Source organism: Nothobranchius furzeri, chromosome 14 (assembly GCF_043380555.1).
Source record: "Nothobranchius furzeri strain GRZ-AD chromosome 14, NfurGRZ-RIMD1, whole genome shotgun sequence".
NCBI lineage: Eukaryota > Metazoa > Chordata > Actinopteri > Cyprinodontiformes > Nothobranchiidae > Nothobranchius > Nothobranchius furzeri.
In genome coordinates this window covers 16,742,608-16,761,090 of record NC_091754.1, presented here as the reverse complement: position 1 = coordinate 16,761,090, position 18,483 = coordinate 16,742,608, and the positions used below count along the sequence as shown (strand labels likewise).

At 46.2% G+C, this 18,483-nt stretch overlaps 1 protein-coding gene across 1 annotated transcript in view; it reads left to right on the top strand.

Moving 5' to 3' along the window:
* Positions 1-18,483, top strand: part of kansl1l (KAT8 regulatory NSL complex subunit 1-like) — a 31,717-nt gene that overhangs the window by 9,372 nt on the left and 3,862 nt on the right. Inside the window, 9 exon segments of the mRNA XM_015975846.3 lie at positions 720-867; positions 8,622-8,747; positions 10,079-10,182; positions 14,652-14,826; positions 15,049-15,187; positions 15,543-15,572; positions 15,895-16,056; positions 16,178-16,278; positions 18,379-18,473. Coding sequence (XP_015831332.2) covers positions 720-867; positions 8,622-8,747; positions 10,079-10,182; positions 14,652-14,826; positions 15,049-15,187; positions 15,543-15,572; positions 15,895-16,056; positions 16,178-16,278; positions 18,379-18,473 — 1,080 coding nt within the window.

Genomic DNA, 18,483 nt, shown 5'->3' with positions numbered 1-18,483 from the left:
CAATGTGTCGAGGTGAGTCCGACTATATCTAGCCGGTACCGCTCAACCTCTGCCACAAGCTCCGGCTCCTTCCCCGCCAGCGAGGTGACGTTCCATGTCCCAAAAACTAGTTTCCTTGTCCGGGGATTGGACCGCCAAGGCTCCCGCCTTGGTCTGCCACCCGATTCACATTGCACCGGACCCTTCATGTTCCTCCTGCGGGTGGTGGGTCCACAGTTGGACGAGCCCATGTATCCGGTTCGGGCTGGGCCCGGCCGGGCCCCATGGGCGAAAGCCCGGCCACCAGGCGCTCGCTCACGGGCCCCAACCCCAGGCCTGGCTCCAGGGTGGGACCCCGGTAACCCTCCGGGCCGGGTACTCCGACTCTTCGTTTTCACCGCCATGAAAGATCCTTCGAACCGTTCTTTGTCTCACCCTTCACCTAAGACCAATTTGCCATGGGAGACCCTACCAGGGGCACTAAGTGCCCCAGGCAACATAGCTCCTAGGATCATTAGGGCACTCAAACTCCTCCACCACGATAAGGTGACGGTTCAAGGAGGAGCCATATCAATTTCAGACTTAAAATAATATATTGATGTAAACCACGCCCACTTCCAGGTTAAACCACGCCCATTCTGAGTACAGATACAGATACAGATAATTTAGTTGGTTGAACAGATACAGATAGTGGTGTACTCGCTCATCTCTAACAACCATATTTCTCTGTCACCTGTCAGTTTGTGTAGCAGAAACTTTGAGAGGAAGTGGCTGGAAGAACGAGCCGAGCTGGGCAGCAGATGCAGCTGGCTGCAGATTCGTTCGTCTGAACTTGATGGGAGAATACAGCAAATGACAGAGCTTCACAAGAATATATGCGCTACCAAGGTATTATGGCTGTTTTTCCAAACGGTCTCCCTTCAAACCCTGTTTGTCTTAAATGGAACGAGTAGAAATAAAATCTGCACTTACCATTCTTAGACCCTGTACACAACAAGTCAGATGTAAATGAAGATGGTTTTCTTCGGTTTCGCCAGTCATCAACATGAAAGTGAAGAAGATACACAACATCAAAAATTTATCTTTCAAAAACCAGACAAAAGTAGAGACTTGCGAATTCTTCTTGTCAGCATTTGCTTGTGGACGTACAAAACTGCGGTTTTGGGTCTCACATCACCGCCCACTATAAAAATGCTCTGGAATCACGCAAAGGGTCAATTTTCACATATACAGTACATTGACTATTATAATAACCTTTCATCTACAGAAATAAATCCACTTTCTATTTGGCCTTCCAAATCCAGAAGGTTCTGCTCAGTGCTTGTTTACATACAGAAGACAAAACATCCAGACAAACATTCTCACCCAGATGAAAGGTTATTATGTTGATCAATATATAGGTGAAAATTGACCCCTTTTGGTACATTACACGTGTTTACACTCACTCGTTTTTGAAGCTCATATGCTGCTCTATGTAGAACACCATAGGCAAAGGATAACATTAAATCACCTGTATTAATATAGTGCCTCCCAGAGTCCTACAAACCCGCAAGGCACTTTACAACACCAGTCATTCACTCAGTCACACAGCTGCTCTGGACTGCACTAAAGTTAGAGTGCTGTGCAGATGCCACCGGTCCCTCCAGCCACCACCAGTAGGTGAGGTAAAGTGTCTTGCCCAAGGACACGGTGACGATGATAGACTGTGCGGAGTTGAACCTGCAACCCTCAGATTACAGGGTGGGCCCTTAACTCCTGTGCCACCATCTCTCCAGGACATTAAGTAAGGTTAATTGCCGACATCTAGTTACAGGGAGCCTAAGTTTCCTCTCTTTCTGGTCGGCTCATGGGTCCCTGAAAGAACGAAAAAATTAATGCAAGTCAACAAGGCTAAAAGAGCTATTTTCTAACTCGCTTTTTTCTTACGTCCTGGATCGCACATATGTTGTACTTATATTCAAATGAAAAGTTATGATGTGTGTTACGACCACGCCTGTCACATACTTTGAGATTTATCAGCTTGTAAAAGTTAGCTATTAGCATCGGCATGTTATCACATACCGTATTTTATGGAGTATAAGTCGCTCCGGAATATAAGTCGCACCAGCCATAAAATGTATAATGAAGAAGAAAAAAACATATTTAAGTCACACTGGACTATAAGTCGCATTTTGGGGGGAAATTTTATAATTTTTCTTACAAAATCTGAGACCAAGCATTTCACTTTGCAAGACAAGTACTGGTAACAAAAACAGAATAAACAACCAGGGCGCAGCAGTGCACCACGGTTTCCAGCAGAGGATGGCGGTGTTTCAAACCCTCCCAGCGGGCGGGGAGAGCTAATTCCTGGGCCGGAGCTGGCCCACAGCACCCCGCCACAGGCTGCAGCAGGTGATGGCGGTGTTTGAAACCCTCCCAGCGGGACAGGGGAGCTCATTCCTGGGTTGTAGCCGCCCGGCCCGCAGTAGCTCGCCACAGGCTCCATCGGGTGATGGCGGGGCAGAGGAGCTTATTCCTGGTCCGGAGCCGGTCCACAGCAGCGCAGTATACATAATTTGGTATATAAGACACTCGGGAGTATAAGTCGCAGGACCAGCCAGATTATGAAAAAAAGTGTTACTTATAGTCCGGAAAATACAGTAATCTCCTCTCCCCTAGTGTAGCTGCAACTTACCACATGGCCAGGTTTATGGTGGTTCTTACCTCCTGAAGGAAGGATTTGAAGTTAGCTGAACTTGCAGCCATTTTCCCTCAGTTTTTCTGCGTCTGCTTCGATGACGTCAATTTCGTGAAGCGCATTTGTAGTCTTAGGTGAAGGGTGAGACAAAGAACGGTTCACAGGATCTTTCATGGAGGTAAAGTCAAAGAGTCGGAGTACCCGGCCCGGAGGGTTACTGGGGTCCCACCCTGGAGCCAGGCCTGGGTTTGGGGCCCGTGAGCGAGCGCCTGGTTGCCAGGCTTTCGCCCATGGGGCCCAGCCGGCCCCAGCCCGAACCGGATACATGGACTCATCCAACTGAGGACCCACCACCCGCAGGAGGAACATGAAGGGTCCGGTGCAATGTGAATCGGGTGGCAGACCAAGGCGGGAGCCTTGGCGGTCCGATCACCGGACAAGAAAACTGTTTTTTGGGACATGGAATGTCACCTCGCTGACGGGGAAGGAGCAGGAGCTTGTGGCAGAGGTTGAGCGGTACCGGCTAGATATAGTCGGACTCACCTCGACACAGCATTGGCTCTGGAACCCAAGTCCTTGAGAGGGGTTGGACACTCTTCTTTGCTGGAGTTGCTCCGGGTGAGAGGCGGAGGGCTGGGGTTGGCTTTTTGTTAGCCCCAAGACTCTCTGCCTGTGTGTTGGGGTTTACCCTGGGGGACGAGAGGGTAGCTTCCCTGCGCCTTTGGGTTGGGGAACGGGTCCTGACTGTTGTTTGTGCTTATGGGCCAAATATCAGTTCAGAGTACCCACCCTTTTTGGAGTCCCTGGGACGAGTGCTAGATAGTGCTCCATCAGGGGACTCCATTGTCCTGCTGGGGGACTTCAATGCTCACGTGGGCAATGACAGCTTGACCTGGAGGGGTGTGATTGTGAGGAACAGCCCGCCTGATCTGAACTCAAGTGGTGTTTCGTTATTGGACTTCTGTGCAAGCCGCAGTTTGACCATAACAAACACCATGTTCGAACATTAGGATGCCCATCGGTACACTTGGTACCAGGGCAGCCTAGGTCGCAGGTCGATGATAGACTTTGTAGTCGTATCATCTGACCTGCGGCCGTATGTTTTGGACACCCGAGTGAAGAGAGGAGCGGAGCTGTCAACTGATCACCACCTGGTGGTGAGTTGGATCAGATGTCAGGGGAAGATGCCGCGTAGACCTGGCAGACCCAAATGCATAGTGAGGGTCTACTGGGAACGCCTGGCAGAGGAACCTGTTAAGACGGTCTTCAACTCCCACCTCCGGCAGAGCTTTGACCGCGTCTCGAGAGCAGTGGGGGACATTGACTCCGAGTGGGCCTTGTTCCACCCTGCGATTGTTGAGGCAGATGTTGCTAGCTGTGGTCGCAAGGTGGCCGGTGCCAGTTGTGGTGGCAACCCCCGTACCCGCTGGTGGACACCAGAGGTTCGGGGAGCCGTCAGGCTGAAGAAGGAGGCCTAAAGGGCGTGGCTGGTCTGTGGGTCTCCGGAGGCAGCAGACAGGTACTGGATAGCCAAGCGGGGTGCAGCAGTGGCAGTTGAAGAGGCAAAATCTCGGGTGTGGGAGGAGTTTGGTGAGGCCATGGAGAAAGACTATCGATCGGCTCCAAAGAGGCTCTGGCAAACTGTCCGGTGCCTCAGGAGAGGAAGGCAGCAACTCGCTCACACTGTTTACAGTGGGGATGGGGAGCTGCTGACGTCAACTGGGGCTATAGTCGGATGGTGGAAGGAATACTTTGAGGAGCTCCTCAATCCCACCTATGCGCATTCCGAGGAGGAACCAGAGCCGGGAGACCTGGGGATGGACTGTCCAATCTCGGGGGTAGAAGTTGCTGAGGTAGTCAAACAACTACACAGCGGCGGAGCCCCGGGGGTGGATGGGGTTCGTCCTGTGTATCTCAAGGCTATGGATGTTGTACGGCTGTCATGGTTGACACGTCTCTGCAACATTGCGTGGTCATTGGGGGCAGTTCCTGTGGAGTGGCAGACCGGGGTGGTGGTCCTCATCTTTAAGAAGGGTGACCTGAGGGTGTGTTCCAACTATAGGGGGATCACACTCCTCAGCCTCCCTGGAAAGGTCTACTTCAAGGTACTGGAGAGGAGGGTCCGATCGATAGTTGAATCTCAGATTGAGGAGGAGCAATGTGGTTTTCATCCTGGCCGTGGAACTGTGGACCAGCTTTATACCCTTGCAAGGGTGATGGAGGGGGCATGGGAGTTTGCCCAACCAATCCACATGTGTTTTGTGGATTTAGAGAAGGCTTATGACCGTGTCCCCAGGGGCACCCTGTGGGGGACGCTCCAGGAGTATGGGGTGGGTGGCTTTCTGTTAAGGGCCATTCAGTCCCTTTACCAGAGGAGCGTGAGTTTGGTCCGCATAGCCGGTAGTAAGTCTGACCTGTTCACGGTGAGGGTTGGACTCCGCCAGGGCTGCCCTTTGTCACCGGTTCTGTTCATTACCTTTATGGACAGAATTTCTAGGCACAGCCGTGGTGTGGAGTGTGTCGAGTTTGGTGGCAGGAGACTCTTGTCTCTGCATTTTGCGGATGATGTGGTCCTCCTAGCTTCATCCAGCTCTGACCTTCAGCTCTTGCTGGGTAGGTTCGCGGCCGAGTGTGAAGCGGCTGGGATGAGGATAGGGCTGGGCGATATGGCAAAAATAGAATATCATGATTTTTCCAATATTTTATCACGATTTCGATTTTATCACGATTTTTTATCCATGAATAGTATAACTTCAATTGCGTATTAAAGAAGAGAAACATTGAATAAATAAACATTTATTCATATTAGGGATAATCAGCACAGTGCTAACACACTTATATTTTAAACTCACACCAGAGATTATAAAAGCCCTGAGAGAAACAATTACAAAAATCAGTTTTTCTCGTTTTTCAAGTAACTTAACATAAATAAAAATCGTAAACATATTTAAAGTGCAAACACGTCAATTGCAAACGTATTGTGCAAACATTAACTTGTTCAAAATACTATGTAGCTCCCAGTTGCTCATGTAGTGGATAGTTAAGCTCAAATACGGCTCTGATGTGTGGCTGGACCAGAGATCGCTTGTGGTAGCAAAAAACTGCACATTCTGAATATTTTCTGCAACAAGTCTCTAAATAAAGTAAAATTTTCCAGTGCAGATTGGAGACAACCCATAGAAGCACTGATTTGATCTCATTTCAGAGAAAAATAGAACAGGTTAGATGCACCTAATAAATAAAATTACTAACAAACTCAGGAATCTTTCTTTGCTTCACTGTTCTGGTGCTGAAAATATCACTAATGCGGATCAAAGGAGACACACAGATGAATGCACCTCTTATTATTTGGAAACTACATTTACTGCAGCTGGCAGAGGCAGAGATTGTTTCTATTGATACACGGAGTTTACAGAATCATAGGGGAAGACTGCAGGAGGGAGCGGTAAATTACAGGGGTCCCCAGCAAAAACAAGAAACTACGAGTCTGATGAAACCCGCTGGTTTTCCATCAGGCAGTCACGGGGCAGCTCCAGCGACCCAGTGACCGAGCTCAGTCCGGTACCGACACCGGCTCGGCAGAGGGTGAACGAGCCGGGGTGACGTCGTGCTCTGCTTAAGAAGCGGTGTTATATTCCTGCTTCAGAAGAAGCGTCCAACGTGTTTTTACGCTTTCTCCGAGACATGTCACGTCACTAAGTTGTTAGCGCCGCGCGCTAAGGAAACCCTGCGTTCCTTTTCGGAACGTGTCGCTCAGCCGCGGCGAAGCCATGTTTGTTCACACACAGGTGAAAACAAGCGGGGCACTAATATATTACTATGACTCACTCTGATTGGTTAAGGGTCAAACAAAGGCGTGTCATTCGCCTGAGGTAAGTTCCCTTTTCATTCAGAGGCAGAAATTCAACAGCAGAGCTGTGAATCGTGATAAAACGGTCTCTCAAAAATGACAGACCGTCAGATGTGTAGATCGTAAAACGGTCTAAAATCGTCATATCGCCCAGCCCTAGATGAGGATCAGCACCTCCAAATCTGAGACCATGGTTCTCGACCGGAAAAGGGTGGCTTTCCAACTTTGGGTCGGGGGAGAGGTCCTACCTCAAGTGGAGGAGTTTAAGTATCTCTGGGTCTTGTTCACGAGTGAGGGTAGGAGGGATCGGGAGATCGACAGGCGAATTGGTTCAGCATCTGCAGTGATGCGGACGCTGAGCCGATCTGTCGTGGTGAAGAGGGAGCTGAGCCAGAAAGCCAGGCTCTCGATTTACCGGTCGATCTACATCCCAATACTCAACTATGGTCATGAGCTTTAGGTAATGACTGAAAGAATGAGATCGCGGATACAAGCGGCCGAAATGAGTTTCCTCCGTAGGGTGGCCGGGCTCAGCCTTAGAGATAGGGTGAGGAGCTTGGACATTCGGGAGGGACTCGGAGTAGAACCGCTGCTCCTCCGGATCGAAAGAAGCCAGTTGAGGTGGTTTAGGCATCTGGTCAGGATGCCTCCTGGACGCCTCCCCGGGGTGGTGTTTCGGGCATGTCCTGCCGGCAGGAGGCTCCCGGGTCGACCCAGGACACGTTGGAGAGGTTACATCTCCAATTTGGTCCTGGAACGCCTTGGGGTCCTGCCGGTGGAGCTGGTGGAGAAGGCTGGGGAGAGGACGGTCTGGAGCTCCCTAGTTGGGATGCTGCCCCCATGACCCGGACCCGGATAAGCGGAGGAAGACGACGACGACGCTTTTGTAGTCCTGGACTTATTTTAACACAAAATCTAAATTCGTATTTTCCCCCATTCGTAAATAAGTGCGTTCTTGGTATCAAAATGTTTCTTTAAAATTCACGGACATCATATGTCTAATACATGGTACATAACAAGCGGAATTAGAAAATAGCATTTTTAGTCCCATTTACTTGCATTCACTTTTTCGTTTTTCCAGGGACCCATGGTCCGGAAGTAGATGAGCGTAAGTCTACTTCCGCACCATGGGTGCCCTAGCCTGGCAAGCCAGACTAAATAAATGTATTATTTAGTCTGGCCACGCTCCATTGACAGCTCTCGGTTGTGGGGCGGGTTCTACCGTTGTCTTTCAAATGATCTCCGCATTCCACTGGACAATGAATGTGACACACTCTTGTTTCACTCTGTTGCATCATCCCACCCACCAGGCATATAGAGTGCCCTGATTGGCCCACAAAGCGGATAAAGCTCTGTGATTTGTTCACTAAGCAGATAGAGCACTATGATTGGCCCACCATTATGGACCAATCACAGCTCTTTATGTGTTTGAAACCCCTCTAGAGAGCTGTGATTGGCTAGCCAGAGTCCTGGTAGGAGCTGCTGAGGTTCCAATGGAGCATGCCTAGACCATTCTTTGCAAAGCAAGAATTTGGTCTAGTTCACTAGGCTATGGGTCCCCAGAAGAACGAAAAAATGAATGCAAGTCAACGGGGCTAAAAAAGCTATTTTCTAATCCGCATTGCCTTACGCCCTGGATCACACATGTGTTGTACTGCAATTTCAATGAAAAGTAATGATTGGTGTTTCGACCATGCCAGCCACGTACTTTTACATTTGCATTCATTTTTTCGTTCTTCCGGGGACCCATGGTGCGGAAGTAGATGGTCTTCTACTTAGGCTCCCTATTCCATGTCAAAGCAATGTTTCTTAGCCAAGGAACCAACCATTTGGAGAAATACTGCCACCTACAAGCATGGCATGCATATGAAAGTGCTTCACAATGCAACTAAAAATGAGGTGGTGTGGACCCAAGTTTTTTTCCTAGATTGGTGAGGGAGGAATTTCTGTTTTACAAAAACCTGACTATGTGTGCACTTGGCCTTAGTCAGGAATATACAAAACATAACTTACGGGTGCTTTTATTGGCCATTAGTGTTATTATTGACCAGTCATGTTCTAACCTGCTAATATCTTTTTTAACTCTATCTTTCTATGTTTCTATGGGTTACTAAGGGTAGAGTGGTGCTTGCAGACTCCCAACCACTGACTGACAGGCACATTCAGCAGATCCCCAAGGGAGAAATGACTGATTCTGAACCCTCCAGCCCTACACGCCTTCTGCATAACATAAAGAGTCAGGTACGATAATGTGACTTGTACCCAGATTATTCTAGGATTAGTAAATGATTAGAAATAAATCAATTTTGCACAGTTTATTAGGAGATTGTTCTTTTCCTTCTGAGGTGTGTGTAGAAGTGCAGGTGGTTTCTCCCCTCGAACACTGTTTCTAGTTTCAGGTTGAGAGGATTTGACTAATGAATTACTGATTGCTTTCTGTTAGACCTGTGTGCTGTTATGTTAAATAAGAAGCTGCAGGTGGAATGAATAAATTGCTGCTGCTTGATGATGTCAGGTGGTTATAATCATTTCAGAGGGAAAGCTTGTAATAATGGTCCCAGCTGTTGAGGCACAGATAATTGCTCAGAACTTTCCATTAATTTCGAGTACTTTTTAAATGGAGTAGATGCAAATATGTGCTCTCTTTTGGGAAATTCATGCATCCTAAAAATGTATTTTGAAAAGAAAAATGGACAGTAAGATGCTGTGTATCTCTAAATAAATTTATTATATTAACCCTCCCACTGTCCTAATGGGTGTGACCCGATGAAGAAAGTTGACTATTGAGCAGGATTGATGGTTTATCCCTTGGGTTCATGTGGCAGGGGTGAGGAGTGAGCACCACCTCTCCCCTACAACATGGACCTCAAGGGATAAACCATCAATCCTGCTCAATGGTCAACTTTCTTCACGGGGTCACACCCATTAGGACAGTGGGAGGGTTAAACAGATCTTTATATGTGCTCAAATAAAAAAATCAGGGTTTGTGTGTTTGCATTAAGCAGAAAAGTAGCTTTTTTGTATTTCCCTTGATCGGTCTTGTTAGTTTTTTTTTATGTATTACTGTCTTTAATGTTCCTTTTTGAGTAATCAGAAGTAATCATATGTTAATAAGAAAGCTACAGGGTTCTTTCTCCTTTCCTCACAGCTCTGGAATGTGGGCTGATGAGCATGGTTGTTGTAGCCTATGTGGCAACTTGTGTCCTTGGTTACGAGTTGCTGGATGTCAGTCATAAATTAAGAGTCAGCAAATTGGCTTTAGCAGCCACCCTGTAAGTTGAGACTTCCTTTTTAGAAGGTCCTGCCTTGGATAGAGGTAACAGTGTTTATTGGTAAATGTGGACAGTGATGGATCTCCTTTGTCGCTGCATGCCTGTGTTTCAATAAAACCATCTGTGGTGCAGAGAACACGCCAGAGTTGATCAGATGGGGGCCTTGGACAGGCTTCCGGCCTATCTCTCACAGCGTAAAACCTTCTGACTTCCTCTCCTGTCTGTGGTTCATTTCAGGGTTAAGTTTTAGGATTTAAAAATACCCAACAGGTCTTAAATGCCTTTTTGTCTTCCCTGCAGAGTGACCAGCTGAACCTGTTTGTTAGCAGTCTGAAGCATCCTCTCAGCTTTTCAACTTTTTATAATCAAGACCAGACGTTACAAGAGAGAGGTACCATTATCAGGTGAGTGGGATGCAGGTCATTCATTTTGTTAAATGACTTCCTGCTGTTAAAGACTAAGTTCTCTGAGTTTTCTATTCAGTCTGAACGTGAAAATATTCTACTACCGTAGTACTTCCTGTGTTTGCTTTCAATGCTGGGGAAACGCTCAGCTTAGAAAAGCCAGTGACAATTGCACGTCACATTGTAGAGTTAGCATTCATGGACTCACCCATCTTGGCTCGCGACGAGGAAGTCTGTTGTTAATTTAGCATCCAGGAGAGAGCAGAGAACGTCTCGACTAGTAGAAGCTAATTGTTAGCATTAGCAACTTCACCACATGGCAGAACTCCTCCAGAGTTGTGTTATTTGTGGAGATAAAACATTAATGTTGCAACAGAAACGGTCAGTGGTAGAGTCGTGTTCCTGTTTGCCAATCAGAGGTGAGATGTCAGATTATCATGAATGCTAATGAATAAGACTCCAAATCCTGTTGTTTTCTGCCCCCACTCCTCCGTCTGACTTCTAGTTGCTGTAACAGGAGCGCAAGAGCTTTTTTTCCCACAGAGATTAACTCACAAGGCATTCATTCATACTCAAGACCACTGCAGTTTTGTTGAAACAATAAGTGATCTTTCCCCCTCTGGAGGTGCTTGGTTTGCCTCGGGGGGCAGACTACTGGCGGTTGTGAGTGGGGCCCCTTGGGGCTCTTGGCGGTGGTCATGGGTTGCTGCCTAGCGGCTGCATTGCCCCTAAGTAGGTCTGGATGGGGGCCTGGGGGCTCAGGGTGTGGAGGTGGGGGTGGCCGGCCCCGTGTGGGGATCTGGGCGGGGCCTTGGGGGTCGGGTCCTGACATGTTTGCTGCCGGGAAGAAGGCGGGAAAATGCGGCAGTGCCTGGCCCAGGCTCAGGGGCCTCGGGTAAACCTTGGCTCCTCTGCTGCCCCATCATGGGGGAGGGGGATGTCCAGGAGGGGGAGGACCCAACCTTACCTGAATGTCCTATGTCTTAAATATTCTGGAAGCTGTGCAAATGCAGGGATGGGAGTAGATATTCTGCTGGGGTGGGGCTGCGTTGGTTCCCTCGGACTCTGCGGAGCTCTGTGATGCTGCTGCTTTGGGCCCTGGCGAGATGGGCTGATGTCTCCATGCCCTGGGTGGCATTTTGGCAGCGGAGGCGCCTATTGGGGCCAGTGGGGGAGCTGGCTCCCTGGATGGATTAGGCCAACCAGCCATTCCTCCCCTTCCCCACACATTTTTCTCCTCCTGCTCCCTCACATCATCACACAAACATGCACATAGGACCTTGGGGGGTGGATGAGTCAGGGGGTGCGGGTATGGACCCCATTTCCGCATTCCTGTGGCAACCTGCCCCCCAATTTTATTTGCACATTAAACACTTCCACCAATGACATTCCACGCAAACACAGACTTAGGGCCTTGGGGAGTGAGCACATTCAATGGCAGATCCCCCTGATCTGGCCATCTGGCTGGGGTCTGGGTGGTGGGTCGCTTTGCTTGGCGTTGGGCAGGGAGAGCCTGCTCATCAGCATCCCAGCAGAATGGGTCAAACTCTGGGAACCGGCTATGGTTGTACCCCTTGTGCAGCAGTACTGGGACCAGAGTGCATAGGGTGTGTATGGGGAGCATGAGTGGGTGTCTGGAGTGCATTTTTGTGAGTCTTAGGTTGTATGTGTATGTGTGAGCATGAGGGAGGGAGTGTGTGACTGTGTTTGTGTATGACTGTATATGTCAGGTGGGGCCTTTGACTCCTCCCCTCTCCTGAGACTTCTTTTGCTGCTATACATCTTTGCTTCCCCTCCTCCTGCTACACCTGGTGTGGAGTGTGGTGCCTTGGTCTGCCTGAGTGTTTGCAGTTCCCGGTGTCTGTACAAGATCTGCTCGGGTGCAAGATCGGCTCGGGGTCCTTCACCTGCCAATGACGTCAAAGTACGGCAAACCCACTCGGACAAAATACACTACACATCTATAATGTTGGAAAGAATTTAGCAGTTTTGTTATTAAAATAATGTTTCTTAAGACGTAAGTTTGTGTTTATAATGGTATTTGTAAAATAAAACACTATATTTTATTCATAATGTTGAACTCCTCTTTGAGCACATCCCTTGAAGGATCATAGGTATTAGCAACACCTGTGAAATTGTATTTGCAGGAAAGAAGTGTGTCCCGTTTATTGAAGTATTTTGTGTTTAGAGTTTTTGACGTCTTGTCCATGCGTAGTTCAGTTACGCTCATAGCTGCTAGCCAAAACTCTGGAGTTAAAAGTTTTCTGGCTTTACTAAAATACCTGTTTGTACTTATTTGATTGATGGTGGTTTTACTTTCTATTAGACTCCAAATGTAATCATTTGGCACGTTTCTAATTCATAATTTGTAATAATGTAATATTATTGTGATATTAGCATTAGCATTCCAATGGGTTTTTCCATGTATATTAGCATTGCGCTAACCACTCGCTGCCAAATTGCAGCCTTTGCGACTAGAAAATCTCCTTTTGTCCTTTTGTCACATCGCAATTTAATTGCACATGCAGTTAATCGTTCAGCCCTAATATACATGATGCAGCTCTATGCTAAAAGTGTATTTTCAAAGAGGTAATGATGGATTTCTGTGTAAAAGTTGTCCATCTTTCCAACAGAAAGATTTGCCTGGACCAACGTAACGTGATAACAACGTAACGTGATTCCGTAATTCCGTAAGGTTCATGTTCAGCCAATCAACTACTTTGACGTCATCGGCAGCCGACGGACCCCGAGCCGATCTTGCACCCGAGCAGATTTTGTACCAACACTGGGTCAGGGGGTTTAAGAATTTTGGCATCTGCCTGATTAATCCCGGTGGCTGCCTGGTGGGATCTCAGTCCCTGGAGTCTGCTGGGTCCCTGGCGGGGCTGGTCGCCCCTGGGTCCCGGGTTGCTGGATTCGGGGCTTGGCCGGCTTGGGGGTGGGAGGCTGCAGGCGGGCCTGTGGGCTTGCCGCTGATATCCCCCGGGACTCTGTCTGCTGCTGGTTGTGGTCCCCCGGGGCAGTCCTCTGCGCCTCTCGAGGGGGACAGGGGCTTTTCTGGTTACAGTCTCCCTGGGGTCCCTGCACTCTGGGGCAGCTCCTGGGTCTCTGAGACTTGGAGATACTTCCATCTCCTACACATCTTTGGGGGCAGATCTGTGGCCTCTATAGAGAAACCTTACATACACAAGCGCGTGTACACACACAGGTGCTCACATTGTGCTCTCATAAGTATGGACTCGGGCATGTACAACACATGTCTTAAGGCTGTGGTTGGCACTTAATGCACTGTGATTTATTATCGTGATTGTTCAGTAAAACAATGCTGATTTTATATTTCCTCATCAGGTTGATGCAGTGATAGCTTGCTGCTGTTGTATTGCTTTTTTCTTTTTTTTCTCTCTCCTTTTGCAGGTCTAGAAGCAAACTCTTGTTCATCACTGTGGACCCCCCCCCCCCCCCCTTTTGTCTTTTCCTTTCTCTTTCACCTCGGTTTCCGTGTCTGGTCGGAATTGAAAAGCATTCAAAAAAACAATAACAATAAAGTTTTAAGTATCAGGCGTAACATTAAAAGCAGAAGCTTTGATGCTCCACCTGAGAGTAAATCTGTAAGGCTTGTCACCAGCATTCAGACATCAATTCTGTTTGCTTCACAGCCAGACAGGACACGGGGAAGAAATATAAAAAGAAAAATAGAAATAATGAGTGATCTTATGATCTGCTACAAACACACTTTGCATGGTTTCCACTGGTCAGTTATACTTTCTCACTGTGACTTGCATCGTCACCCAGAGGATGACAAATAAAGAGAAGCCAGAGCCAAGTGGAAGGTTGTCATCAACATCAGACATGTCTAAGCTATCAGTGGAAATGCTTTTCACCCCGACAGACGGTCATTCTGAGCAGGAGGAAAAGCAGCAGCTCAGGTGTTGTGTAGGTGGGCTGACTAGACAAAATAAGTTCTTTAGTCAGGATTTCATGTGCTGATCCTGTCTTCCAGGATAAATAATTTAATCATTGACTTTTTAACCTACTTTTAAAGCTTCTAACTTGTCTGGAGAAATGTACAAGGTTGTAGTTTTGGATTAAATCACATTTTCTTTGCTTCTGTTGGAGAAATGATGTTGACTAAATGTCGATCATGAGCTGATTTTCTAAAAACCTCCTACATACCAGTGTGTTTAAATGATGCTCATTTCTGTTCTAAAACTGTTGTCATGATATGATGTTTTATTCCAGCTGCCTTTTTAACTTTCTGTGTGTGAAGATAAAAGCTACGTGATACATGAAAGGTGCTCCTGTTGTTTATTTGTTTACAAGTGGGTGTCAAGTAGTTGTTATTTGTTTGTGGCTGTTGTTGGTGAGAAACATGTAAAAGATCAGCATCTTGACAAAGTTTTAATTAAATTTTTACTGTTTGAATCTCAACACTGGAACTTTGGTGACCTCATCTGATCTTGTTCCTGCAGCGGTCCGAGAGGAGGTGATGTTTATCAGTTTGGGAGCTCTGAGAGGAAGAAACCCAGACCCAGAAGGCTCTTCAAAGCTGATCGATCCTTCATGTGTGCTCGCACTCGACCCCTGGTCGCCTACCACAAGCACAAACTGTTCCATTTCAAATCGATCACCCCCACAAGTCCACAGGTGGGCATGATATAGAGAGACTGTCTTTGTAGACATGCAGTATTTAGACACCAAGAAATACCTATGCATCTGTTATCGGTTAGGTAGAAGTAGATTTTTCAAGAATAGGATCGTAAAGCTTTGGTTTTTAGAGCACTGATGCAAAATATTGGCTTAAAATCTCTTTTTAATGTGCTCTGAGAATTTGTTCAATTCTTTTCTTTTCTCTTTTGTGTTCTACAGGAAACCAGAAATTCTGCAGCATCACTGTCCTCTCCTCTCTCACCACCTTCCTGTTTGTTTTGTTCCTGCCATCCAGTAAACCTTTCTGATTGTGGCTGTAGATCCAACTTCAGAACACACCGTTCAGAGCCTGTTTCTGGTAGGCTTCAGGGCTAAACCATTCACTTTTCTGTATGAAGAACATTTTGAAACGAAAAACAGCTTTTAGATACAAGTTCACTTGTTTTATAATGACTGTGCAGAATTTTGATTCCTGTCTGAATACAACTTTTGGGTTAAAAGCTACATTTTATCATGTACTGCTGCATATTTCAGTTTAACCTATAATAATACAGACTAGAGTTTCAACTCTTTATGAGTTTAAGTTTTTAACAGATTAAAAAAGGCTCTTTTTCTAGGTTTTCTTAAGTGCCACCGTGTACAGAGAGTCACGCACAGAGAAGAGTGGCTTCTGAGGCCTCTAGTGATCAACCATCTGCTCTTAACTCCTGCAGATACGAGAAACATCTCATCACAGCACAACAGTAAGATCAGCCTAGACCTTTAAAGCCCTCAGACATGACAGAAATAATCAGCCCTTTATCCTTAGCGTTTATAGCAGTTTGTGTCATCTAGACCATTTTAAAACATTGATGCTTTTTGCTGACAAGGTTGTTTATAATGTAAAGTAGAAAATAAATATACATGATATGAAGGAGATTTAACATGGAGTATGTGGGTGTGGAATAGTAAATGTAGTAAAACCCTTGATTTCATACCCACTTTAATTTTTTGTTTTAACAACAGAGAAAGGAAACTCCATTTGATCAAACATGGATCCAATTTGTGTCTTTCTCTGTCATTTAGGCCACAAATACAAGAGAAGTGCGCAGGATTATCAAAGAAAAGTTCTGGGTCTGTCACCAATCCAGGTGTTAGGGTCTGCTTGTAACCGTAGCAACAGATCCAGACAGAGGAGGAGGAGGAAGAGGAGGAGGGGGAGGGGGTGGTGCAGCAGGCTGACTAAAGGTGAGTGGAGTAAACGCAGCCTACTTGTGCACTAGGTTCTGGATCGATTCATCCCTCAGTCAAATTGTACCCATATAGTGTGTGTGTGTGTGTGTGTGTGTGTGTGTGTGTGTGTACCTAGGTGAACAAGATGAGCTGAACCAGGTCTTAGATCTTGATGAAAGCTCAGATAATCTACTGGAGGACAGCTACGTTCGTGTCTCATACAGCCGGGTTTCACAGGTACGATACTCGATTACATTTAACGGTTTGAGTTATCGGGAGCGCCGTCAGCTCAAGGCTCCTATAACTGATGCTTGTCATCTACAGGACAGTGTGTAAAATGTTAAGTCAGTTTTTTTTTTTTTTACTTTTTACATGAAGCCTTGAAACCAGAACTCACTGGTTTATTTTAACACACAACAGTAAATAGAGTTTGTGACATAAACACCTAAATGATCTGGAGCAACATTGTCATTAAACTTAAAGGTGCAGTTAGTAAGAAGCTTAGAGGGAAACAATCACAAAACAGTCTAATGTCTCAATCATGTTGGGAGGAAGGTTATGTTGAAACAGAAACAGATTTCCTTCTCAGCCGGGGGTTGGGGGGGGCTCACCCTTTCTCCAAAGGGATGTTGGCCCAGTCCCAATACTCGCACTTTCACACTTGTGCCCCTCAGTTGCGAGTTCTTGTCCAGTTTTGCATATGTGTAAACTGTTTTGGTTTACAATTGTGGACCTTGGCTCTGCCCCTTTTGCAGCCTTGATCTGCACTTCGCCAAAGCCTGCATCAGTCTGGACTTTGGTGAAGGTACAATTAGATGTCGTTTTGACTTTAGAAGTGGGGGGGCACCCTGTCCCCCCAAAAACTACGTCCACAGTCCCTTGCTGCATGGGAATTTTGAGAAGGCAGAGAAATGTCTCAAGTGCCCTTTCCGAAAAGACTTAATTTCAAGTTTAAGTGTCAAAATCTTGGAATATTTGTTATTGTGTACATATATGATTACAATCAATTAATTCTCTGTTGAAAAATATTGTTAACTGATGATGGTGCCAGGTTGTATTTTTGGGCACGATATGCCAACAATCTTATCACTTGTTTCAATATCAATCAGTTTTAGTACAATTTCAAGCAGCAAATTAGCGCAAACAGTGACTGGCATCCCCATTTAGGAAGATGTTTAGTCATGACACAGTAGCGCAGCTTGGTCACGCAATGCTCGCTGTCCCATTTGTGCCGTTATGCGCAGTTATTTTCTATGCACTGAAAGGCTTACATGCACTTTCACCAAGTTCTCATATAGTACTGTAGGCTGCAGTGTGGGTATTGAGACTGGGCCGTAGTCTTTGTTTATAATCTGTTCCGCCTCCATACTTCCTGTCTCCAGAGCCAATCATATATGAGCCCACAAAGTTGCCAAGTCTTCAATGCACTGTGTCAGCATTTGTAATTCGACACCAGCTGGCAAAGAGTGGAGTTGTGGTCAGAGTGGAAGCCAGTAAAAATGCAGCCTGGGAGTTATTCTTGTAAACAAAGAACAAAACCCTCTTTGATTTACTCTAATATTGGGTAATGAAGGCTAGAGGCTAACATTGAGCTAACAATGCTAACAGTAAATTAGAAAGAAATGGTCAACTCCAAAAAAATCTAAAGCTAACGCTTTCAGTCACAGACAACTTGATGTTAAAGTGAAATGTATTTATCTACGTATCAAAGTACTGTGTATAACTGGTCTTCACTCATCTAGAATCTTCTGGCGCTGATCCGTAACTGGCAACAGCCCTGAAACTCACGAACAAGAGGGAGGAAGGGCTGAGAGTGGACTCTTTTGTTTTAAAACATGGACTTAGGGATGTCCCTTTCCGATATTGATATCGAAAGTAATTCGATATCGTCCCAAAAATACTGTATCGGATTACATCAGACTGCATCAAAAATCTCCGATATAAGCAGTACATTAAGGTTCACATTTTTGCAACCAATGGTTAAAAAAATCCTTTTTTTTTCATACTTACTGTTATGGGATCTTGTTCTCTGATTGAGTTATATCACTTGATCAAGCCTTTCATACATTCCACACTACAGTATAGGTAAAAGTATGTGGGATTTGTGCTGATATCGTATCAGATTGATATCGGTATTGGCCAGTACTGACGGCTGCAATATCGGTATTGTATCAGAAGTGAAAAAGTTTTAATGGGACATCCCTACATGAACTGCAGTACCCAAGTCTGACCACAGGATGTCATGCTCACTTTGTGCACCTTTAAAGTTGAACGATTAAACCCTTTAAATCTTTCCATTGCTCTACTGATGTTTTTCATGCTTTTATTTGCAAACAGCAAAGAGATGGTGCGTACAACATAAGCGACATTCTCCTTCCTGTGTCGCTTTTTAAAGTGGAGAAGCTGCAGTACAACAACATCCAGACGCCCAGGTATGATATG